This window comes from Melanerpes formicivorus, unplaced genomic scaffold (genome assembly GCF_026170545.1).
Source record: "Melanerpes formicivorus ecotype bairdi unplaced genomic scaffold, bMelFor1.0.p_v2 SCAF_4, whole genome shotgun sequence".
Taxonomy (NCBI): Eukaryota; Metazoa; Chordata; class Aves; order Piciformes; family Picidae; genus Melanerpes; species Melanerpes formicivorus.
Window position 1 is genome coordinate 36,972,682 of NW_027142356.1, and position 24,457 is coordinate 36,997,138.

The following is a 24,457-nucleotide window of genomic DNA, read 5'->3' on the forward strand; positions in this document are numbered from 1 at the left end:
TTGAGACTGTGTCTTCTTGTTCTGGTGCTGGGTGCCTGGGAGAAGAGACCAACCCCCTCCTGGCTACAACCTCCCTTCAGGGAGTTGTAGAGAGCAAGAAAGTCTCCCATGAGCCTCCTTCTTCTCCAGGCTAAGCAACCCCAGCTCCCTCAGCCTCTCCTCACAGGGCTGTGCTCCAGACCCCTCCCCAGCCTCCTTGCCCTTCTCTGGACACCTTCAAGTCTCTCAATGTCCTTTTAAAATTGAGGGGCCCAGAACTGGACAGAGGACTCAAGGTGTGGCCTAGATTGACATTTCCCCCCCTCCCTCTTTTATTTTTGGGTGTGTTTTTCAATGAAAAGAGAAAAATGAGGTATTTACCTCCTGCCAGCACATCATCATCATTTCATACACCTGCTTACAGGCGAGCTTGGGCCGATACAGACGGTGTCCTTGGCTAACCATGGTTACCACTTCATAGTTGGAGCTCTTCTCAAAGGGCATTTTTCCTTCTGTAAATACTTCCCACATTAAAACACCTAAAAGAAAACAAAGAAATAAAAAAAAATGTTAAGAAAGTAAGCAAAGGACCTCTTAGAAGTTGCTCTTGTTTTGAGTTGTGGGCTCAGGATTGCTGATTACAGGGAAATAGGTTGAGATCCATGTTCTGGGAAGTGTTCACCTGTCATTGCTGAAGACATCTTAAAAGAGACTTGGGGGTGCTGATCGCTGAGAAGCTCAGCATGAGCCAGCAGGGCCCTCATGCAGCCCAGCAGGCAGCTGTGTGCTGGGCTGCAGCCAGAGGAGTGTGGCCAGCAGGGCAAGAGAGGGGATTCTGCCCCTTGACTCTGCTCTGCTGAGACCTCACCTCCAATACTGCCTCCAGTTCTGGTGTCCCCAGCATGAGAAGGACACAGAGCTGTTGGAAGGGAGTCCAGAGGAGGTCACAATGATGATTCAAGGCCTGAAACACCTCTGCTGTAACGTTAGACTGAGGGAGCTGGGTGTGTTCAGCCTGGAGAAGATGAGACTCTGGGAAGACCTTAGAGCTACCTTCCAGGACCTGAAGGGATCCTGCAGGAAGGCTGCAGAGGGACTTTTCATCAGGGTGTCTAAAGACAGGAGAAAGGGGAATGGTTTGAAGCTGAAGAAGGGTAGGTTTAGACTGGATCTTAGGAAGAAGATCTTCAGTAGAAGGGTGGTGAGACTCTGGAACAGGCTGCCCAAGGAAGTTGTGGCTGCCTCCTCTCTGGGGGTGTTCAAGACCAGTTTGTATGAGGCCTTGAGCAGCTGAGTCTAGTTGAGAGCACCAGCACCAGAACAAGGGGACACAGTCTCAAGCTGTGCCAGGGGAGGTTTAGGCTGGATGTTAGAAAGAAGTTCTTCCCAGCAAGAGAGATTGGCCATTGGGATGTGCTGCCCAGGGAGGTGGTGGAGTCACTGTCCCTAGAAGTGTTTAAAAAAGCCTGGATGAGGCACTTGGTGCCATGGTTTAGTTGATTAGATGGTGCTGGGTGATCAGTTGGACTTGATGATCTGAGAGGTCTTTTCCAACCTGGTTAATTCTGTGATTCTGCAATGCCTTACCAAAGGACCAGACATCTGACTTGCTGCTGAATCTGCTGTAGTTAAACACTTCTGGGGGGCACCACTTCACAGGAAACTTCGCCCCTGAAGAGCTTGTGTATTGATCATCAAGGACATACCTTTAACAAATAAACAAGTAAACTATTTAACACACAATCAAACTAGGAGGAATCCAGACACGTTGACTTGCAACCAGCCCCCAAGCCTGCCCTTTACAATTCCGAGTTGGATTCGGCTCTCAGAAGTTCACATTGCCACCTAACGGCCACGGGTGTGAGCATCACACAACGGAAAGGGCTCCTCTGAGGCACTGCAAAGGTTGCAGTCAAGACCCACTTCGTCTTTCCCATGAGTCGAGTCTCTGCATTATCATCCACACCACTCCCCACCTGCAAATTAGATGCCTGTATTACAAGAGAAAATGATGCAAAAAGCATAACTTCCTCGCTGCGTGTGTCAGCAGCCAGTCTGAACTCAGCTGTCAGGGAACATGCAAGCTCAGCAGCACAGAAAGCTGGCCAAAGCTAAGGAAAGTGTGGCTTAAGCACTATGGTTTAACACCTTCACTGTAAGCACTGCTCCTCACACCTTGCCTTGCCCACACATCACCCACCTGGTTTTGCACACTTAGAAGTTAACAAGGGCAGGAAATCACACACCAACACACACATCTCACCCCCACCTCCAGGTCTCATCACCTCCCACACTTCACCTAGCAAGCTGCAACTCTGAACCATCTACCCCAAGAGAATCCCACACTCGTTGAGCAACCTCTTTCTATCACGTATTTAGCAAAATACAGATTCACTGTCACCTCTGCAGCATGAGCTCTGCTGTCCAAGACACAAGCTCTCATGAGGACAGGCTGAGGGAGCTGGGACTGTTCAGTCTGGAGAAGAGAAGGCTCCCAGGACACCTAATTGTGGCCTTCCAGTATCTGAAGGGGGCTACAAGAAAGCTGGGGAGGGACTTATGAGGGTGTCAGGGAGGGATAGGACTGGGGGGAATGGAACAAAACTAGAAGGCCCATGCCTGGAAGCTTTTAAGGCCAGGCAGGATGTGAGGGGTCTGGAGCACAGCCCTATGAGGAGAGGCTGAGGGAGCTGGGGCTGTTTAGCCTGGAGAAGAGGCGGCTCAGGGGAGACCTTCTTGCTGTCTACAACTACCTGAAGGGAGGTTGTAGCCAGGTGGGGGTTGGTCTCTTCTCCCAGGCAAGCAGCACCAGAACAAGAGGACACAGTCTCAAGCTGTGCCAGGGAAGGTTTAGGATGGATGTTAGGAGGAAATTCTTCCCAGAAAGAGCAATTGACCATGGGAATGTGCTGGCCAGGGAGGTGGTGGAGTCGCCACCACTGGAGACATTTAAGAGGAGACTGGATGGGGTGCTTGGTGCCATGGTTTAGTTGATTAGATGGTGTTGGGTGATAGGTTGGACTTGATGATCTCAAAGGTCTTTTCCAACCTGGTTAACTCTATTCTAAATCCTCCCAGAGGTGTTTGCACACTCAAGCCATACCTTGTCATCCCAAAATCCGACACTTTGACCACTCCTGAGTCGCTCACCAAGCAGTTCCTGGCAGCCTGCAAAGGGAACAGTGAAGTGCTGGCTGAGAAGCTTGCAGTCTCTTGCAGACAAATGACAAGGCTCTCATGAGGGCTTTGTCCTCATTGCTTAGCAGCTTCACCAGTTTGCCAAGCCCATTGGTATGTTCTCAGGATAAAAGGTACATGTGCATTCAAATGCTGCTGAGCCTAATGGTTTGTTGAACCCTTTTGCAAAGCAAACAGAAAACCAAACAAAACCAACAAGAACCCCACTACCAAAAAACAACCCACCCCACCAAACCCCACAACCAAAAATAAACCCCAACCACAAGCAAACAAAACAAAGAAAACCCAACCCCAAACCCACCAAATGAAGCACAAGACAAATGATCATCTCGAGGGATGAGTGATCAAAATGGCAGCAGTGCAAGCCAGAGGCAGGCTCTTATGCCAGCACAAAAACCTGCCACCATCTCCTGGGCAGAGCAGTTTTGGAGCCCTGCTTAGATCCTCAAAAGCCAACTGCTTAAAGTTTCCTGCCTGAGCAGAAGTGGTTATTTACGACCAAGCTGTTGCAAGAGGGAATGGGAAAGTTCAAACATAAGGCTGTTCCAAGAAGGAATAGGTAAGGACCCCTCCAGGGACCTCCAAGATTCTCCCCATGGACCAAGAGACACCAAACAGCCCTTTAGGAGAGCCCTCCAAGATCAGGACCCCCCAGAAACCATCCCCCCACAGGCAAAGAAACCCTGGAGTGTCTCCCCTAGGACTGCCTTCATGGACCAAAACCCAGAAGTTTCAGAGGGATGAGGTGCCTAATGGGATGTTACCAGGTCCCTGTGGATGAAGCTGTTCCTCTCCAGGTACTCCATTCCCTCACAGACATCTTGGCACATGGTCAGCAGGACATCTTTGCTGAAAACTCCCCGTTTTTGCCTCAGGTAATTGAGAAGGCAGCCGTGCTCCATGAACTCTGTCACGATGTAGATGGGTCTCTGCTGTGTGCACACACCATACAGCTGGACTAATTTAGGATGTGTTAGCTTCCTGGAAAGATTGAGACCATGTGGTTATTGCCTCCTCCACCAGCTCCCAGCTCTCCACCCCACCAGACTATAATTAAAACACACCATTAGAGGCATTTCTGTAATCAGTACACAGCATTAGCTGGGTCCAGTCCTGTTCAACCTCTTCATCAATGACATTGATGAGGTGACAGAGAGTCTGCTCAGCAAGTTTGCTGATGATACCAAGCTGGGAGGCTTGGCTGAGACACCTGAAGGCTGTGCAGCTATTCAGAGACCTGGACAGACTGAGAGCTGGGCAGAGAGGAACCTAGCAAGGCTCAACAAGGGTAAGTGCAGAGTCCTGCACCTGGGGAGGAAGAATAAACTGCAGCAGTACAGGTTAGGAGGTGATCTGCTACAGAGCAGCTCTGTGGAGAAGGACCTGGGAGTGCTGCTGGATAACAAGTTCTACATGGTGGCCAAGAAGGCCAATGGCATCCTAAGAGGAGTGTGTCCAGCAGATCCAGGGAGGTTCTCCTCCCCTTTACTCTGTCCTGGTGAGACCTTACATGGAATACTGCATCCAGTTTTGTGCTCCCCAGTTCAAGAGGGACAGGGATCTGCTGGAGAGAGTCCAAGGGAGGGCTACAAGCATGACTGAGGGACTGGAGCACTGCCCTGTGAGGAGAGGCTGAGAGCCCTGGGGCTATTCAGTCTGGAGAAGAGAAGACTGAGAGGGGATTTAATAAATGTCTATAAATATCTAAGGGGTGGGGGTCAGGAGGGAGGCTCTGCTCAGTTGCACCCTGAGATAGGACAAGGAGCAATAGATATCAACTCCAGCACAGGAGGTTGCACCTCAACATGAGGAGGAATTTCTTCATTGTGAGGGTGCCAGAGCACTGGAGCAGGCTGCCCAGAGAGGTTGTGGAGTCTCTCTCTGGAGACTTTCCAGCCCCATCTGGATGTGTTCCTGTGTGACCTGTGCAGGATTCTATGGTCCTGCTCTGGCAGGGGGGTGGACTGGATGATCTTTCAAGGTCCCTTCCAACCCCTAACATCCCGTGAGCCTGTGATCAGAGGTGTGGAGCTGGCATCAGAAGTGCCAAGCAGACAACTCACATCATGACTTTGGCTTCCTCAATGAAATCCTCCTCGTACATGGCGCCCTCCCGGATGGCCTTGATGGCCACTTTGTACTGCGCCCTCCACTTGCCCAGCCGCACCACGCCGAACAGGCCGCTGCCCAGCTCCCGCATGAACGTCAGCTCCGAGGGGTTGATTTCCCATTTCTCTGTGAACCAAAGCACAGCTCATCAGCCCTGCACTGAGGAGCCTGCTGAACCAGGAGGTGACAAGGAAGAGGAAAGGGAAACTGCACTGCTAGCACATTAGGGAAGTTAGGGACAAAACGACTTAGAAGTAACTTCAAAACGGAACACTTCTGTGCACCACAAAGGCAACTAACTTTCAGGTAGAGATCAGCTCTAAGCAGCTCCTGACTAGCACCACAAAGGGAACAAACTTTCAGGTAGAGATCAGCTCTAAGCAGCTCCTGACTAGCACCACAAAGGGAACAAACTTTCAGGCAGAGATCAGCTCTAAGCAGCTCCTGATTAGCACCACAAAGGGAACAAACTTTCAGGTAGAGATCAGCTCTAAGCAGCTCCTGACTAGCACCACAAAGGGAACAAACTTTCAGGCAGAGATCAGCTCTAAGCAGCTCCTGATTAGCACCACAAAGGGAACTAACTTTCAGGTAGAGATCAGCTCTAAGCAGCTCCTGACTAGCACAGAAGGCAAAACTCAAACTGTCCTGAGGCCAGCCATTATGTACTGATATTATCAGACTTGATTTCATCAAGCTACAGTCACAGAAAGTAGTGCCAACATATAGCAGCTGCTCTTGTCACCTGATGTGCCATGCTTAAAACAGGTTATTCCAAATTTATACTAAACCAAACCAAACCAAACTCCCTCCACAAAGATCAAAGGGCCACAGTTGAGTCAGAAGCCTGGAGACTTCTGCCAAAGACACAGCCAAAGGCACAGCTCTTTAGTCAGGCAGAGCCCTAGGTGTCCATGAAAATAGTGGAAGAAGATGCTGAATACCCCTGGAGCACCAGCAACATGTTCTGCTTCTCCTCACTCCTGCCCTTAGCACCACACACCTCCCACCAGCTGTGATGCCTTTGCATGCCAGTCTCCTGAGCAAGGTTATCTAAGGTACAGCTTGGACCTGCCCAAGTCAGCAGAGGCAGTCATACCCAGAATCACACAGAAACTTCCAGGTTGGAAAAGACCCTCAGGATCACCAACTCCACCCATTAACCCTGCTCTGCAAGGGTCACCCCAAAGCCATATCCCCAAGCACCACATCCAAAATGTCTTAAACACATCCAAGGTTGGGGACTCCACCACCTCCCTGGGCAGCACATTCCAATCCCTGACCATCATAGTATCATTCAGGGTTGGAAGGGACCACAAGGATCAGCTAGTTCCAGCCCCCCTGCCATGGGCAGGGACACCCCACACTAGATCAGCCTGGCCAGAGCCTCATCCAGCCTGGGCTTAAACACCTCCACTCTTGCTGGGAAAAAGATTTTCCTACTGTCCAGTCTACACCTACCCAGTCACAGCTTGAGGCCACTGCCTCTTGTTCTATCACTATTTACCTGGGAGAAGAGAGCAGCAGCAGCCCCTCCACAACATCCTTTCAGGCAGCTGTAGAGGGCAATAAGGTCTCCCCTCAGCCTCCTCTGTTTCACACTAACCATCCCCAGCTCCTTCAGTTGCTCTTCATCAGATTTATTCTCCAGGCCCTTCCCAGCTTCCTTGCCCTCCTCTGCCCTGGCTCCAGCCCCTCCACATCTCTCTTGGATTGAGGTGCCCAGAACTGGACACGATACTCAAGGTGTAGCCTCCCCAGAGCTGAGTACAAGGGGACAATCGCCTCCCTACCCCTGCCAGAGTAGGGATGGTACAAAATGAAGTCTCTTCCAAAATTGCAGCATCTTAACAGACTTAAAAGTCCCCAGGAAACCAACGTGCAGGTTAACACAAGACACAATTACCATAGCTGAATCCTGCTGTCGTGGGTGCTGTCGTCTTTTTAGGGGTCACTGGGTAACGCAGCCTCGTCACGAGACCTGAGGTTCAAGGACAGTTCAAGAGACACAGTTAACTTCTGAAATGGTGCCAGGCAGCAAGTCAGACATTCATCACTGCAGTCTTGTGCTTAAAGCTGTGTATAATGATATTCTCTGCTGTTGGGTTGTGTTGTTCTGAGGGGACAGGCTCTGCTCACTTGCTCCCTGGGATAGGACAAGGACAATGGATGTAAGCTGCAGCACAGGAGGTTCCACCTCAACACAAGAGGGAACTTCTTCACTGTGAGGGTCCCAGAGCACTGGAACAGGCTGCCCAGAGAGGTTGTGGAGTCTCCTTCTCTGGAGACTTTCAGGGCCCTTCTGGATGTGTTCCTGTGTGACCTGAGCTAGACTGTATGGTCCTGCTCTGGCAGGGGGGTTGGACTCCATGATCTCTCTGGGTGCCTTCCAATCCCTGACATCCTGTGATCCTCTTGACCCTTCAAAGGGGCTATAAGAGGTACTCAGGACCACTCACTGCATCTTCTTTGCTACTGAGTGATGGATATAGATATATGCTTCTATATACAGGTATAGATATATGCTTCTATATACAGGCTTTACAGTGATGCTGGCACCAATAAAAGCTGAGGACTCCTTTCATAAATCATATCAGAAAGATTACCTAAAACTCATAATGTTACTCTTGAGCAGTTGGACTTGATGGTCTCAAAAGCCTCTCCCAACCTCAACAGTTCTGTGATCATTTCTATTTCAATTCTAATCAGAGAATCACACAGAAACACTCAGGTTAGAAAAGCCCTTCAGGGTCACCAAGTCCAACCATTAACCCTACCCTACAAGGCTTACCCCTAAGCCATATCCCCAAGCACCACATCCAAACCACCTTTAAACACATCCAGGCTTGGTGGCTCAACCACCTCCTTGGGCAGCACATTCCAATCCCTGACCACTCTTGGTGGGAAGTTTTTTTCCTACTGTCCAGTGTAAACTTCCCTTGCTGCAGCCTGGGGCCATGCCCTCAGTACAATACAATCCTGTGCTCATTTCCATTTCACCAGTTTCACTTGAGGATTGTATAGATACAGCCTAAATGCTGCATGCTAGCTGAATATTCCCCAATCATTTTTGTCAGAAGGTGATATTGACAAAAGGAACAAAGCAATTAAGAACAAAACAGCAAAGTCAGTTATAACAAAATGAGACAAAAAAAAGCAGGATGGTGGTTTTGGAGCATAATTCCCAGAAAGGCTTTTTCCAGCACATCAGCAGGAAATGCTGGGCCATCAGAGTTTGATATCAACATCTGGAAAAATCTAGCTCAGGAGGGGAATTTATTATGCACTGGGCTGGAAAAACAAAGAAAGCCACACACCAATCTGTGTTAGTATCTGTGCCTTGAAGTCCTCCCCACCCTGTCATAGAGTAAGAGTACATCAGCACCAGCCATTAGCTGTAGGCCTGAAGTGTCTGAGCTTTACAAAGACTCATCTTTAGAGATTTTCTGAACACCACCTCACTGTTCTCCTCATCTGTTTGCTAAGTGGAAAGGTAAGATCGTTTCGAGTAGTGGTAACCTGCAGGCAAAATAAGCTCTAGGGGAGTACCATCCCTGTCCACCATCTGTGCTGGAGACACAATCCATAGTATCATAGTATCAGTCAGGGTTGGAAGGGACCACAAGGATCAGCTAGTTCCAACCCCCCTGCCATGGGCAGGGACACCCCACACTACATCAGCCTGGCCAGAGCCTCATCCAGCCTGGGCTTAAACACTTCCAGGGACAGGGCCTCAACCACCTCCCTGGACAACCCATTCCAGGGCTTCACCACTCTCATGGGGAAGAACTTCCTCCTCACCTCCAGTCTGAATCTTCCCACCTCCAGCTTCATTCCATTCCCCCTAGTCCTATCACTACCTGAGATCCTGAGAAGTCCCTCCCCAGCCTTCCTGTAGCCCCCTTCAGATACTGGAAGGCCACAATTAGGTCACCTCGGAGTCTTCTCTTCTCCAGACTGAACAGCCCCAACTCTTTCAGTCTGTCCTCATAGGAGAGCAGCTCCAGCCCTCTGCTCATCCTCGTGGCCCTTCTCTGGACACGTTCCAGTGGTATCATGATTCTCAGCAAGTCAAAGAAATGGGAGTGGGAAAGGCAGTGGAGGGGATTGTGTGGGGACAGAGATGCTGCAGTACAGGTATCATTGCACAGAAATGATGAGCAGAGGTGCAGAAGCAAGCACAGAGAGGTGTTTGCTAGTTCTGATGTCCTTTGTTGCAGTGATGTGCCAAGCATGGGACATCCCCCCCTAGCTGAGAGGGAAATGGGCAAGCTGGTCTTGTTGGGGATGTCCCTGCTGCAGGGAGGTCGGACTAGATGACCTTTGGAGGTCCAACTACATGACCTTTGGAGGTCCCTTCTGGTCTGGACCATTGATTCTATGACATGACAAGAGGACACAGTCTCAAGCTGTGCCAGGGGAGGTTCAGGCTGGAGATGAGGAAGAAGTTCTTCCCAGCAAGAGAGATTGGCCATTGGGATGTGCTGCCCAGGGAGGTGTTTAGGAAGAGCCTGGCTGAGGCACTTGGTGCTATGGTTTAGTTGATTAGATGGTGTTGGGTGATAGGTTGGACTTGATGATCTCAAAGGTCTTTTCCAACCTTGTTAATTCTATTCTATTCTGTTCTAAATGATGAAGCTGAAGGAATGATTCCTCCAGACTTGATACAGCTGCTCTCTGTTGGCAGGAAGACTTCAGAAATGCTTTCCCTAAAAATACCTCTTTCTTTTCCATGATCATATAAAATAAGACTCTGTTGACAGGAGGATCTTTTGTATTCAACATAAAACTTCCCATATCATTGCCTGTCTTGAAAGAGATTGCAAAACACAATGTCCCATGACCTGCCTAAGAAGGAGGCTTCGATAACAACCTGAAAATCCTCACAGCAAAGACCACCTCACACTCCTTTTCAAATCAACCCTAAGTGGCAGGGAAAAACCCAGCCCTCAAACACAATTCATCTACCTGCTGCATTGTGTTTATGATACTCTATGATTTCTGGGATGGAGTTGAAGAGGTGTTTTTCTGCGAGGTAGTACTGCTTCGGGGAGGTCACTGTTTCCTTGATATGGTAGTGTCTGATTCCCGATGAACCTTCTCTGGAAGGAAACAAATAACAATAATAACCATTAGCAACACCACAGTGTTCCACTGGAGGGGAGGGAAGCCATCCAGAGGGACCTGGACAGGCTGGAGAGGTGAGCCCATGGCAACCTCATGAGGTTCAACAAGACCAAGTGCAAGGTCCTGCAGCTGGGTTGGGGCAATCTCAAGCACTGATACAGGCTGGGCAGGGACTGGCTTGAGAGCAGCCCTGAAGAAAAGGCCTTGGGGGTGCTGGTGGATGAGAAGCTCAACAGGAGCCAGCAGTGAGCACTCACAGCCCAGAAAGCCAATCACATCCTGGACTGTAACAATAGAAGCATAGCCAGCAGGTCAAGGGAGGTGATTCTCCCCCTCTGCTCCACTGTGATACTTTGGTGAGACCCCACCTGGAGTACTGTGTCCAGTTCTGGAGCCTCTGTACCAGGAAGGATCTGGAGGTGCTGCAAGGTGTCCAGAGAAGGGCCATGAGGATGAGCAGAGGGCTGGAGCTGCTCTGCTGTGAGGACAGACTGAGGGAGTTGGGGTTGTTCAGTCTGGAGAAGAGAAGGCTCCTAGGAGACCTAACTGTGGCCCTTCCAGTATCTGAAGGGGGCTACAAGAAAGCTGGGGAGGGACTTTTGAGGATGTCAGGGAGTGATAGGACTGGGGGAAACGGAACAAAAAAAACTAGAACTGGGTAGATTCAGATTGGATATTAGGAAGAAGTTCTTCCCCATGAGGGTGGTGAGAGACTGGCACAGGCTGCCCAGGGAGGGGGTGGAAGCCTCATCCCTGGAGGTTTTTAAGGCCAGGCTGGATGTGGCTGTGAGCAACCTGCTGTAGTGTGAGGTGTCCCTGCCCATGGCAATGGGGTTGGAACTGGCTGATCCTTGAGGTTCTTTCCAACCCTAACAATTCTATGAGTCTATTATTCTATATAATTTCTTCTGATTTTAAGAGAAGCACATTGACTAGGAAAAGGAAACTGAAAGGGCTGGTGTGGATGCCCAGCATCACATGCTGTGGGAACATCTTTGAGCATCAAACATCACAAGTGCTGGTGACTCACTTTCATCTCAGTGCTCAGAACAAGTTGAAGATTAACCCACAAAAGGTTAATTTTCAGCTTGGTGAGCTGCCTGATCCAGCTCACCACACTCCAGCAAACACTGGAGACTGAGTGGAGGGAGGAAGCAAGACTTCCTTCTTTGGGTGAAGGTTCAAGTCTCCACTGGATTAAACCAAATGTGACCCAGCCATGGAGTTGGGAAGCTCATTTTGAGTGAAGGTTCAGGTCTCCACTGGATTAAACCAAATGTGACCTAGCCATGGAGTTGAGAAGCTCATTTTGGGTGAAGGTTCAGGTCTCCACTGGATTAAACCAAATGTGACCTAGCCATGGAGTTGAGAAGCTCATTTTGGGTGAAGGTTCAGGTCTCCACTGGATTAAACCAAATGTGACCTAGCCATGGAGTTGAGAAGCTCATTTTGGGTGAAGGTTCAGGTCTCCACTGGATTAAACCAAATGTGACCTAGCCATGGAGTTGGGAAGCTCATTTTGAGTGAAGGTTCAGGTCTCCACTGGATTAAACCAAATGTGACCTAGCCATGGAGTTGGGAAGCTCATTTTGGGTGAAGGTTCAGGTCTCCACTGGATTAAACCAAATGTGACCTAGCCATGGAGTTGAGAAGCTCATTTTGGTCACCCATCTTTCCTATCACAGCATGCCCTCATTTCTTTATTGAGCTTTCTCCTGGGCTGTTGGCTACAGAAGCAAATGGTTTCAGATGCTACAAGGTGTGCAGAGCAGCCACAGAAACTCACCCTCCAAATTTTGTGTAAAGGGAAACCGTATACAGGCCAGGCTGACTTGAGTCTCTCACCACAAAGCCACCTTCTTTATCCTGAAATGCAAGCACAGGGACAGTTTTGTACAAGTGATCTTCAGGCTTCATGTCTCTTTGACTCATCCTGTGATTGGCACATGCCAAACCAAGCCTCTGCTTTAATGAAAACAGCTGCTTCATCCAGATGTCACAGTGAAGACTGCAAGGCTGCTGTGCTCACCTCGTTTCTGAGGAGCTGCTCTGCCTTGCTTCTGTTCAGGTTTCTGCTGTACCACCTGCAACACAATACCAGTAAGCAAAGCTTCTCCAAGGTGTATAGTTTACATGTAGTACTTAAAACAAAGCTACAGATTTAGTCATTTTATGAAATGAAGGCCAGGAAGTGGACCTTTGCTAATGTACAAGCCAAAGTAAATCAGTCTCTACTACACTGTGCAGTCATCCCATAGAAATACACTGACACAACCCTAGTGAGAGCTCACAGAAGCCAACAAAGTTCAGGGAATTGAGCTAGTTCTGGGGCAAAAAAACAAAAACAAAGCAACCAAAGTTTCTCAAGCACACACAGGCTGATGGCAGTAGCTACTCTGAATGTCAGCCCAAGGGCAGGCTGGCAGCCCTGGGGAAGTAGCTGGCTGCACACCAGCTGAGCCACCTGCAGAGCTGGCTGCTAGGCTGCTCTCCTTCAAGAACTTCATGCCTCTGATTTTCAACCTTCTCTATGAAAGAGAAGGTTGAAAGTGAAGGAAATGTCAGAGCTGCACATCCCTGAGCTGGGTGCTGCACAGGCAGGTTGAAGCAGCTACAGAAGCACTGACATTTCAGTCAGCTGCAGTGAATCATCAGTGAAAAAGGCAAAGCATGCAGCTCACAGGCGGCACAGAGCAATCGCGCTGAGCTGGGCTGTCACAGCAGGAACTAAGCAGGGAAGTGGCACAGCAGCTTCCAATCAAGTTCTGCAGTTTTGGAGATAGTGGTTTCTTGCAGTTAGTAGATATCCTCAACTAATCCTTCCTGAACTGCGTGGTGACTCAGAGGTACAGCCCCAAGGCAGCAGCAAGGCACAAAGTGGCTGGACCTGATAAGGCAGCCCAGTTCCTTCCTTCGTTTTCTGCCAGCCCCACAGCCTAGCTCAGAGCAGGGGGGGCAGGGCTCTTAACAAGAGCCTCAAAGATGAGAAAGCAATGAAGAATAATTCCCTCTAGTAAAGCTGAGGGCAAAATCCCAGAGGAAATTGTTACCTTCTGTCAAAACACAGTGGCCGAGAAGAGCTCTGGAAATACTTCATGTGGCTTTAGAAACTAGCTCTAATTATTGCTTCTTTACAGCTCTGTTTTTAGAACATCTCTTAAGTTCTCAGGTACAACAGTTCTGCACTGAGAACAATCAAGAACAAGAGGTTTGGAGATGGCAGGGTTAAATTTTATCCTGAGGTGCTTAAGCAAGTCCCCTACAACTAAACACCAACTGCAAAAAGCAAAGTTGGGTTTATTTGCTGGGTTAAAGTAAAAGTAAAGGAAAGTGAAACTAAACCCAAACCCCCACCACCACCACACAGAACCAAAGCAATAACAACAAAAAACAAACCCAAACACATCAAAGCCAAACCAAACCAAACAACCTCCACACACAAAACCCAAACCTCTATGCCTCTGTAGCTGATAAAATGCACCAAGTGATGCATTTCCTTGCAAATCAGAGCTGCCTTCCAAACTCCCTCCTCTGTTGTTTATTTTGAACTATTTCCACTCTTTTTCTACTCTCTTCTCTTACTGCTACACACTTTGGGCAGACCCAACTCTAGTCCAGTTGGGGATGGACTAGATGATTACCAGAGGTCACTTCCAACCCCTACCAGTCTGTGATACAGAAGTATTTTGGTTGGAGAACACCTTTAAGATGATTGAGTCACAGAATCAGCCAGGTTGGAAAAGACCTCAGAGATCTTTACAGAATAGACCAGACCAGGTTGGAAGAGACCTTCAAGATCATCATGTCCAACCCATCATCCAACACCACCTAATCAACTAACCCATGGCACCAAGCACCCTATCAAGTCTCCTCCTGAACACCTCCAGTGATGGTGACTCCACCACCTCCCCAGGCAGCCCATTCCAATGGGCAATCACTCTCTCTGTGTAAAACTTCCTCCTGACCTCCAGCCTAAACCTCATCAAGTCCAACCTATTACTTAACACCTCCTGACAACTAAACCATGGCTCCAAGGGCCACATCCAAACCTTATTTTGAACACCTCCCGGGATGGTGACTCCACCACCTCCCTGGGCAGCACATTCCAATGGCCAATCTCTCTTGCTGGGAAAAACTTTCTCCTCACATCCAGCCTAAACCTCCCCTGGCACAGCTTGAGACTGTGTCCTCTTATTCTGGTGCTGGGTGCCTGGGAGAAGAGACCAACCCCCACCTGGCTACAACCTCCCTTCAGGTAGTTGTAAATGGCAAGGTCTCCCCTGAGCCCCCTCTCCTCCAGGCTAAGCAACCCCAGCTCCCTCAGCCTCTCCTCACAAGGCTGTGCTCCAGACCCCTCCCCAGCTTTGTTGCCCTTCTCTGGACACCTTCCAGCAACTCAACATCTTTCCTAAACTGAGGAGCCCAGAACTGGACACAGGACTCAAGGGGTGGCCTAACCAGTGCTGAGCACAGGGCAGAATGACTTCCCTGCTCCTGCTGGCCACACTGTTCCTTATGCAGGCCAGGATGCCATTGGCCATCTTGACCACCTGGGCACTCTGCTGGCTCATGTTCAGCCTACTATCAACCAGTACCCCCAGGTCCCTTTCTGCCTGGCTGCTCCAGCACTGTCCACCTGGCTGTCCAACCACTCTCTAACCCTACCAAGTCTGGTGCTAAACCACATCCCTCAGCACCACATCTGTCTTTTAAACACATCAAGGGATGAGGATTCAACATGGCAGTTTAACATGACCCCTCCCCTCCTCCCCCCAATATTCAGCACAATTAAACCAGGTAGATTTCTTTCAAAGTTCCCTTTTATTAGAGCATTGGTAAGGGTTGTTTTGCTTGAGTAATTAGAGCTTAAAAATGGCATGCCTGATGGCCTGACTTGACTCTAGGCTATAAATCACAGTAAAATCAATGAGGAAAATCAGAATAAAGAAAGGAAAAAGGGCAGTTTCATCTCTGAGATCTATGTTATTCTATGTTGATAATTGCTTTGACAACTTCCAAACTACATGGCCACCCTTAAAGCAAAGGTTTCATGTTATGACCTTCCAGAGTTTTAAGTCAAGATAGGCACTCACTCATATTGATCAAGGTTGTTGGACTTCTTCCCTGTTACATAGTTGCTGGGAATATATCCTTGCTTCCTAAAAAAGAAACAAAATATATAACCTGGGTGAAATCATGTCAAATTGCATGCCTAGGAGACAGTGTCCCATTCTGCTCATTACCAGAGCTCCCTCACTGCCATTTGTTTATTCATTTCAGCTATTTATTTAGTTATTTCATAGAATCATGGAACCATAGAATCAACCAGGTTGGAAAAGACCTCAGAGATCATGAAGTCCAACCTATTACCTAACACCTCCTAACACCTAAAACCATGGCTCCAAGTGCCACATCCAAGCCTTTTTGTGAACACCTCCAGTGATGGTGACTCCACCACCTCCCTGGGCAGCACATCCCAGTGGCCAATCTCTCTTTCTATGAAGAACTTTCTCCTCACCTCCAGCCTAAAATTCCCCTGGCACAGCTTGAGACTGTGTCCTCTTGTTCTGGTGCTGCTTGCCTGGGAGAAGAGACCAACCCCCACCTGGCTACAACCTCCCTTCAGGGAGTTGGAGAGAGCAAGAAGGTCTCCCCTGAGCCTCCTCTTCTCCAGGCTAAGCAACCCCAGCTCCCTCAGTCTCTCCTCACAGGGCTGTGCTCCAGACCTCTCCCCAGCTGTGTTGCCCTTCTCTGGACACCTTCCAGCATCTCAACATCTTTCCTAAAGTGAGGAGCCCAGAACTGGACACAGGACTCAAGGTGTGGCCTAAGCAGTGCTCAGTACAGGGCAGAATGACCTCCCTGCTCCTGCTGGCCACACTAGTGCTGATGCAGACCAGGATACCATTGGCCTTCTTGGCCACCTGGGCACACTGCTGGCTCATGTTCAGCCTACTATTCACCAGTACCCCCAGTCCCTTTCTGCCTGGCTGCTCTCAGCCACTCTGACCCCAGCCTGTAGCACTGCATGGGGTTGTTGTGGCCAATGTGCAGAACCTGGCACTTAGATGTGTTCAATCTCATGCCCTTGGACTCTGCCCATCTGTTCAGGAAACTTTCACCTTTACATCCACAGGGAGAAATTTTAATCTAGGGAATGGATAGTTGCAGTCATTTAGGCATCTCACTGCAACTCTCTCCTCTCAACTCATTTAAAGATTGCCCCTAATGATCCAGCTATTAAACAAGAGGATGATTATTCAAGTCTGGAAGCCAGAGCCTGCTGAGCTAAGTGTTCACCATACACTGCTCCCTAATGAGCCATTCCCCAGGGAAGCAGGAGTACTGCACCAGACTAGCAAGGTCTTGCAGGCTGGATGATGCTTTAATTGGGAGACCATAAAGCCCACCAGGAGATGTAATTGGAAAAGCTTCCAGTTCTGCAAATGCCCTTTTGACTCAAGCCCCACAATCTAGTGAGAACTGCACTCTTCCAAATTGGTTTCTATGTGAGGATAAAGATATGGACAAGATTTCAGGTCTGGGGTTGAATACACCTGTTGGCACATAGTATGAATGACTCCTCCCTGGGGGTGTTCAAGGCCAGGTTGGATAAGACCTTGAGCAGCCAAATCTAGTTGAGAGGTGGGGGGGGGAGGCTGCCCAGGGAGGTGGTGGAGTCACCATCACTGGAAGTGTTTAAAAAGAGCCTGGATGAGGCACTTGGTACCATGGTTTAGTTGATTAGATGGTGCTGGGTGATAGGTTGGACTTGATGCTCTCAAAGGTCTTTTCCAACCTGGTTAATCCTATCCTATCCTATCCTATCCCTTCCAGCCTAAGCCACTCTATGATAAAGCAGAGTGAAAATGCCTGAATGCAACATTCTGGTTTTCCTGTGCCTTTGAGTAATTAATTCTTTTACCCTGCATAAATATTTTAAAGCCAACAGCAACTGTGTTCAGGCCTCTAATGAATTTGCTCTGCCTGAAAATGTAGCTTGGTGATAGTTTTGAAATTAAAAGGCAGAAGCACATCCAGGGATTTGCTAATCCATTTAGGACTCCTAAGGTAGATGAGCTGGGACTGCTCAGGGAGGCTGTGGCTGCCTCTTCCCTGGGGGTGTGGAAGGCCAGGTTGGATGAGGCCTCGAGCAGCTGAGTCTAGTTGAGAGGCGCTCATGATGGGGAGGTTGGAGTAGATGATCTCTGAGGTCCCTTCCAACCTAAGCCATCCTAGGATTCTATGACCACACCATGGAAACAGCCTTGTGAACTTCAAAAGAAAACCCAAGGAAGTGATGTTTACCCATATTTGTCTTTTGCTTTCCACCAGTGGATGTCATTCTTCTCAATCACTGTGTATTCTTCACCCTTCTCTAATCTCAGGTCATGATGCTCTGTAGGCTCAAAGTCATACATTGCTACCACTATCTCCTCCTCTTCATTGCCATTTTCTTCTTCTGGAGGAACAGGTGGTGGAGGCCTTCTCTGAAAACAACCCAACATTGTTAGCATCCCACTCTGCTCCCTCATTCCACCCCACCCACCCTTACTATCAAACTAAGGCAAACCAGCTGAGCATCCCAGAGGCAAAAGCTGGGCTAGGTCTGGCTTTAGTACAGTATCACAGAATCAGTCAGGGTTGGAAGGGACCACAAGTTTCAACCCACCTGCCATGGGCAGGGGACACAAGGGTGATCAGAGGGCTGGAGCACCTCTCCTATGAGGACAGACTGAAGGATTTGGGGCTGTTCAGTCTGCAGAAGAGAAGGCTCCCAGGTGACCTAATTGTGGCCTTCCAGTATCTGAAGGGGGCTACAGGAAGGCTGGGGAGGGACTGCTCAGGATCTCAGGTAGTGATAGGACTAGGGGGAATGGAATGAAGCTGGAGGTGGGGAGATTCAGGCTGGAGGTGAGGAGGAAGTTCTTCCCCATGAGAGTGGGGAAGCCCTGGAATGGGTTGTCCAGGGAGGTGGTTGAGGCCCCATCCCTGGAGGTGTTTAAGCCCAGGCTGGCTGAGGCTCTGGCCAGGCTGATCTAGTGTGGGGTGTCCCTGCCCATGGCAGGGGGGTTGGAACTAGATGATCCTTGTGGTCCCTTCCAACTCTGACTGATACTATGATACTACTATGACACCCCACACTAGATCAGGCTGGCCAGAGCCTCGTCCAGCCTGGTCTTAAACACCTCCAGGGACAGGGCCCCAACCACCTCCCTGGACAACCCATTCCAGGGCTTCACCACTCTCATGGTGAAGAACTTCCTCCTCACATCCAGCCTGAGGAGTGAGCTGTGGTGGCCCAGGGAGGCAGCTGGGTTGTGTGGCAGATGATCACCCCAGGTGCTATCCATGGGGCTGACTCACCCTGCAGCCCCACATCAGGGATCTTGCTTTTCAACTGCCTCTCCCACCAGCAGTACAGATGCTGCTGAATATCCTTAGGATTTTTCCCACCCTGAGACAGAGCAGGATGCCCATTCACTGATCCATACAGAAGCAGACCTTTGCTCCATGACATGCAAAGAATCTCAGGAAGTTTAAACACCATCTGAAAAGGCAACAGTTGTCTATTCAGCATTTTAGAGACTCTACCTACCACAGTCTTCTCTGGCATTGGAGATGGCAATCTCAATACACCTAGAAAGGGAGCAGAGGAAAGGATTTGGGATTATGTAGCTATAGATTTAAAAGCTCAATAAATATATATATATATGTATTTAAGATTCAGCTAAGATTGTGTTATCTTAGCACAGCTTATTGAGACAGAAAGGAAAGACAGCTCCAGTTAAGCATCAGGAAGATGTTGGTGAAATATTCTTGCCAAAACATTCTGGGTCAGCCAGCAGGCTACATCCACCACAGATCTGGCAAGGTCTGTGCCACACAGAGATCCCTGAACCAGAAATATAGGAGAAATAAAGAGATGAGATAGAAAGGTATGTAAAAAGGAAGCAGTGCTCCTGTCATCACGATAATCCAGAGGTTTGTTGCTGTTAACATCTGCACTCCTCAAAAAATCATGCTCCCCCAGACCCTTGCTTCACTCAGTAAGGCATCACAGTTGTGTTGATGGTTTTATTGCTTCTCTCAGATTTTTTTTTCCCCCTCTGCACTGCTTTATTTCCACACTGAGCTGTACATCATGGTTTACATTTTGCCCAGGTACAGCTGGCCACAAGCCACTGATTATTCTTCAAGTCTTTCAGGACAACTAAATCCACAGGTCAGCAGGTGTGCCGAGGACTCCAAGCTGTGGGGGGCAGCAGACATGCTGGAGGGAAGGGATGCATCCAGAGGGACCTGGACAGGCTGGGGAGGTGAGCCCATGGCAACCTCATGAGGTTCAACAAGACCAAGTGCAAGGTCCTGAAGCTGGGTCAGGGCCAGTCCCAAACACTGATACAGGCTGGGCAGGGACTGGCTTGAGAGCAGCCCTGAACAAAAGGACCTGGGGGTGCTGGGGGATGAGAAGCTCAACAGGAGCCAGCAGTGAGCACTTGCAGCCCAGAAGGCCAATTACATCCTGGACTGTGTCAACAGAAGCATAGCCAGCAGGTCAAGGGAGGTGATTCTCCCCCTCTGCTCCACTCTGGTGAGACCCCACCTGGAGCACTGTGTCCAGTTTTGGAGCCTCTGTACCAGGAAGGATCTGGAGGTGCTGCAAGGTGTCCAGAGGATGAGCAGAGGGCTGGAGCTGCTCTGCTGTGAGGACAAACTGAGGGAGTTGGGGTTGTGCAGTCTGGAGAAGGCTCTGAGGAGACCTAACTGTGGCCTTCCAGTATCTGAAGGGGGCAACAAGAAAGCTGGGGAGGGACTTTGGAGGGTGTCAGGGAGTGATAGGACTGGGGGGGATGGAAAAAAAAAGAGAGATGGTTAGATTCAGACTGGATGTTAGGAAGAAGTTCTTCCCCATGAGGGTGGTGAGAGACTGGCACAGGCTGCCCAGGGAGGTGGTGGAAGCCTCATGCCTGGAGGTGTTTGCAGCCAGGCTGGATGTGGCTGTGAGCAACCTGCTGTAGTGTGAGGTGTCCCTGCCCATGGCAGGGGGATTGGAACTGGCTGATCCTTGAGGTCCCTTCCAACCCTAACAATTCTATGATTCTGTGGGATAACCAAACCCAAGTGAAACTCAACAGCCTCAACAATTCCTTTCACCTTCTTCTAACCATTGTCTGCAAGGACAATTTCCTGGCTTTTATATTTTCCACAAAAGGCTTGGAAAAGCAGCAAACATTTTGACTTAACTTTAGGCATGGCACCAATTATTCACTCTGCTCTTTTTGCCTAACTTGTAGGGGCATTCAGGTGTGATGACAGGATGATGAAAGGAAAAGAACCACCCACCCCAAAAGCCAAACCAGCTCTGATGCTTAGATGTAGACTCACTGTTTTCAAAGAGATTATACTTTTCACAGCCAGGTGCTAACTTTTCTGTCTGTCTGCAGCACTGATAGATTCCTTCTGTCCAGAACTTGGGATGATATTTTATCATTATGTTGCTGTTGTTCTTTATTTCTAGAAGTGTTAAAAGAAAGGGGGGGGGGGGGGGGGGGGGGGGAAGAAGATATATTGAAAGATGTAAAAGCAAGAGAGCCACTTTGGATGAATATTGACAATAAACCAAACCAGGTGGGAAGAGACCTTCAAGATCATCGTGTCCAACCCATCAACCAATCCAACCCACCTAAACAACTAACCCATGGCACCAAGCACCCCATCAAGTCTCCTCCTGGGCACCTCCAGTGATGGTGACTCCACCACCTCCCCAGGCAGCCCATTCCAATAGGCAATCACTCTCTCTGTGTAAAACTTCCTCCTGACCTCCAGCCTAAACCTCCCCTGGCGCAGCTTGAGACTGTGTCCTCTTGTTCTGGTGCTGGCTGCCTGAGAGAAGAGACCAACCTCTGCCTGTCTACAACCTCCCTTCAGGTAGTTGTAGAGAGCAAGAAGGTCACCCCTGAGTCTCCTCTTCTCCAGGCTAAGCAACCCCATCTCCCTCAGCCTCTCCTCACAGGGCTGTGTTCCAAGCCCCTCACCAACTTTGTTGCCCTTCTCTGGACTCGCTCCAGCAACTCAACCTCCTTCCTAAACTGAAGGGCCCAGAACTGGACACAGGACTCAAGGTGTGGCCTAACCAGTGCAGTGTACAGGGACAGAATGACCTCCCTGCTCCTGCTGGCCACACTGTTCCTGATGCAGGCCAGGATGCCATTGGCCCTCTTGGCCACCTGGGCACACTGCTGGCTCATGTTCAGCCTACCATCGGCCAGTGGAGGTGCCTCCTGCCTTTTGAGTGATGCCATGAACTAGCTTGGGTAAGCTTTTTGATGGTCTATACATTGTGCAAAAGCCTGACTGCAGCTGGACCTCACAAATCAAATGAAATCAGTCTGATTGTTTGATACTTGCAGTACTTGTTGTCCTATGCTGTGTATGTGAATGATAAGCTAGCCCCATGAAACAATAACAATCAGAACCTTTACCATTTTATTTTTCTAGCTTGTTAGAAAGGAATAGAATTAACCAGGTTGGAAAAGACATTCAAGATCACCAAGTCCAACCCATCACCCAGCACCATCTAATCAACTAAACCATGGCACCAAGTGCCTCAGCCAGTCTCTTTTTCAACACTTCCAGGGATGGTGACTCCACCACCATGGTGACTTCACCTCAGATTTATTGCTAAGCACAGTGTTATATGGCTTGGAACATCCCTTGGGTCAGTTCAGGTCTGCTGTCCTGCCTATGCCATCCTCCCAGCCTCTTGCCCACCTCCAGCCTCCTGGCTGCAGGGGCAGAGGGGGAAAAAGGCAGAGCCTCCATGCTGTGCAAGCTGCTCAGCAGCCAGCCAAACACTGATGTGTTTACAGCACTGTTTTGGCTACAAAGCCAAAAGAAAGCTCCAAGTTCACTCCATCCTGTTCAGACAGCTCAAGTCAAGGCATCTATGTATGTCAGAAGTTCATTAGGAGCCATTTCCATTACCTTCTTTCAGATTCCTCACCCACTGATCTCGGCTTTGTGCACTTGGGGCAAAAATATAGAGGGTGTTAGCATCATATACAACCTGGAGCAGGAAAAACAAACAAAACAAACAAATAAGAAATAAATCAGAATACATTCACCTGGTGATATTCATTTTTATACTCCTGGGGAGCAGAGGAAACAAAACAAGTGACTGACTGCTGCATTTGGCAGCATCCACTCTGGGGAGACCCCACCTGGAGCACTGCATCCAGTCCTGCAGCCTCTATTACAGGAAGGATCTGGAGGTGATGGAAGGTGTCCAGGGAAGGGCCATGAGGATGAGCAGAGGGCTGGAGCTGCTCTGCTATGAGGACAGACTGAGGGAGTTGGGGATGTTCAGGCTGGAGAAGAGAAGGCTCCAAGGAGACCTCATTGTGGCTATAGGAAAGCTAGGGAGGGATTTTTGAGGGTGTCAGGGAGTGATAGGCCTGGGGGTAATGGACTCAAGCTATAGGAGAAAGGATTCATATTAGACATCACAAAGAAGTTGTTCCCCAATGAGGGTGGTGAGAGCCTGGCACAAGTTGCCCAGGGAGGTGGGTGGCAGCCTCCTGCCTGGAGGTGTTTGCAGCCAGGCTGGATGTGGCTGTGAGCAACCTGCTGTGGTGTGAGGTGTCCCTGCCCATGGCAGGTGGTTTGAACTAGATGATCCTTGAGGTGCCTTCCAAACCTGACAATGCTATGACTTTTCTATGAAAATGAGTGTACTCAGGAGCACAAATGCAGAAACTGGGAAAGGTTTTCAGGGTTTCCTATTCATAGATCATGTTTCAGTAGAATGAGGAAGGATTTTTGCAACACTGTGTTATCACGAGAGCCGCCTTTGAAATATTTGCTTCACCCTGTGCTTTCTAAAACCAGTTCAGTTTAACCTCTAAAGCTGTTTCATAATCAGACACCCTTTGGTCCCAGCCATTTCATGGTTCCTTGTGATTCTGTACTGCTCTGAGGTGATTCTGGTCCTCTTTTATTCACTGGCCCTGGAAGAAGCGGGCCAGAGTCCCCTCTCTGGCAGTGGAATTCACCCTCACTTCAATCATTCCATTTTATATAGGCAGGGACAGCATCTGCACTCCTCAGATTTTTGCAGAATCACAGAATTGTCAGGGTTGGAAGGCACCTCAAGGATCAGCCAGTTCCAACCCCCCTGCCATGGGCAGGGACACCTCACACTACAGCAGGTTGCTCACAGCCACATCCAGCCTGGCTGCAAACACCTCCAGGCATGAGGCTTCCACCACCTCCCTAGGCAACCTGTGCCAGGCTCTCACCACCCTCATGGAGAAGAACTTCTTCCTAACATCCAATCTCAATCTACCCATTTCTAGTTTTGCTCCATCCCCCCCAGTCCTATCAGTCCCTGACACCCTCCAAAGTCCCTCCCCAGCTTTCTTGCAGCCCCCTTCATGTGGAAGGCCACAATGAGGTCTCCTGGGAGCCTTCTCTTCAGACTCTTTTTCCCCCCTCTAAGCACTTTGCTCTCCATGTTTACTTCTATTCAAGCTCACAATGGAAGAAAAAGCAACAAGTTTTATCTTGATTCCTCTCATTCCTAGATAATTTGATGGTAATTGCATGTAATTTAACATGAAGGAATGAAGACAGGGGAAATGGGCTACCAGCTAACCCATTCTGGAGGATAAACCAAGATAAGACACTTGCCAAGCAAAACCTGAGCACAGAGGGTAGGGAAAAAGAAACAGACCAAGTTGCATGAGGCACAGGTTCCAAGTATGGGGACTGCAGGGGGAGCAGCTTGCTGGGGACAGATTTTCATCACTGATCCTGAACAGCCTCACACAGAGCCAGAGAATGGGCTCAGTATTTAGCAGGGACAGTGACTGCAAGCAAGTGACAGCCACATGGCTTGGCACTGTTGGAAAAAGAAAAGGCACTGCAATGTATAGATTGTATATGAAAGGCACATACCTGAAAGGGGGTATTTATTCTGACAGGGAATAACACCATCACTTCTTACAACTTCCACACATTTAATCCTTGAAACATCCACAGA

General features: G+C 49.2%; 1 protein-coding gene across 1 annotated transcript in view; it reads right to left on the minus strand.

Annotated features, from left to right (window-relative positions):
• TEC (tec protein tyrosine kinase) overlaps positions 1 to 24,457 on the minus strand; it is a 67,749-nt gene that overhangs the window by 2,411 nt on the left and 40,881 nt on the right. The window contains exons 4-18 of the mRNA XM_068137648.1: positions 24,386 to 24,457; positions 22,402 to 22,495; positions 20,803 to 20,931; positions 19,013 to 19,053; positions 17,722 to 17,903; positions 15,507 to 15,572; positions 12,443 to 12,497; positions 12,200 to 12,279; positions 10,255 to 10,388; positions 7,193 to 7,267; positions 5,241 to 5,412; positions 3,942 to 4,158; positions 3,083 to 3,147; positions 1,567 to 1,685; positions 361 to 518 (exon numbers count right to left, since the gene is read on the minus strand). The exon at positions 24,386 to 24,457 is cut by the window's right edge and continues 1 nt beyond it. Coding sequence (XP_067993749.1) covers positions 361 to 518; positions 1,567 to 1,685; positions 3,083 to 3,147; positions 3,942 to 4,158; positions 5,241 to 5,412; positions 7,193 to 7,267; positions 10,255 to 10,388; positions 12,200 to 12,279; positions 12,443 to 12,497; positions 15,507 to 15,572; positions 17,722 to 17,903; positions 19,013 to 19,053; positions 20,803 to 20,931; positions 22,402 to 22,495; positions 24,386 to 24,457 — 1,659 coding nt within the window. The remainder of the gene's footprint in view (positions 1 to 360; positions 519 to 1,566; positions 1,686 to 3,082; positions 3,148 to 3,941; positions 4,159 to 5,240; positions 5,413 to 7,192; positions 7,268 to 10,254; positions 10,389 to 12,199; positions 12,280 to 12,442; positions 12,498 to 15,506; positions 15,573 to 17,721; positions 17,904 to 19,012; positions 19,054 to 20,802; positions 20,932 to 22,401; positions 22,496 to 24,385) is intronic.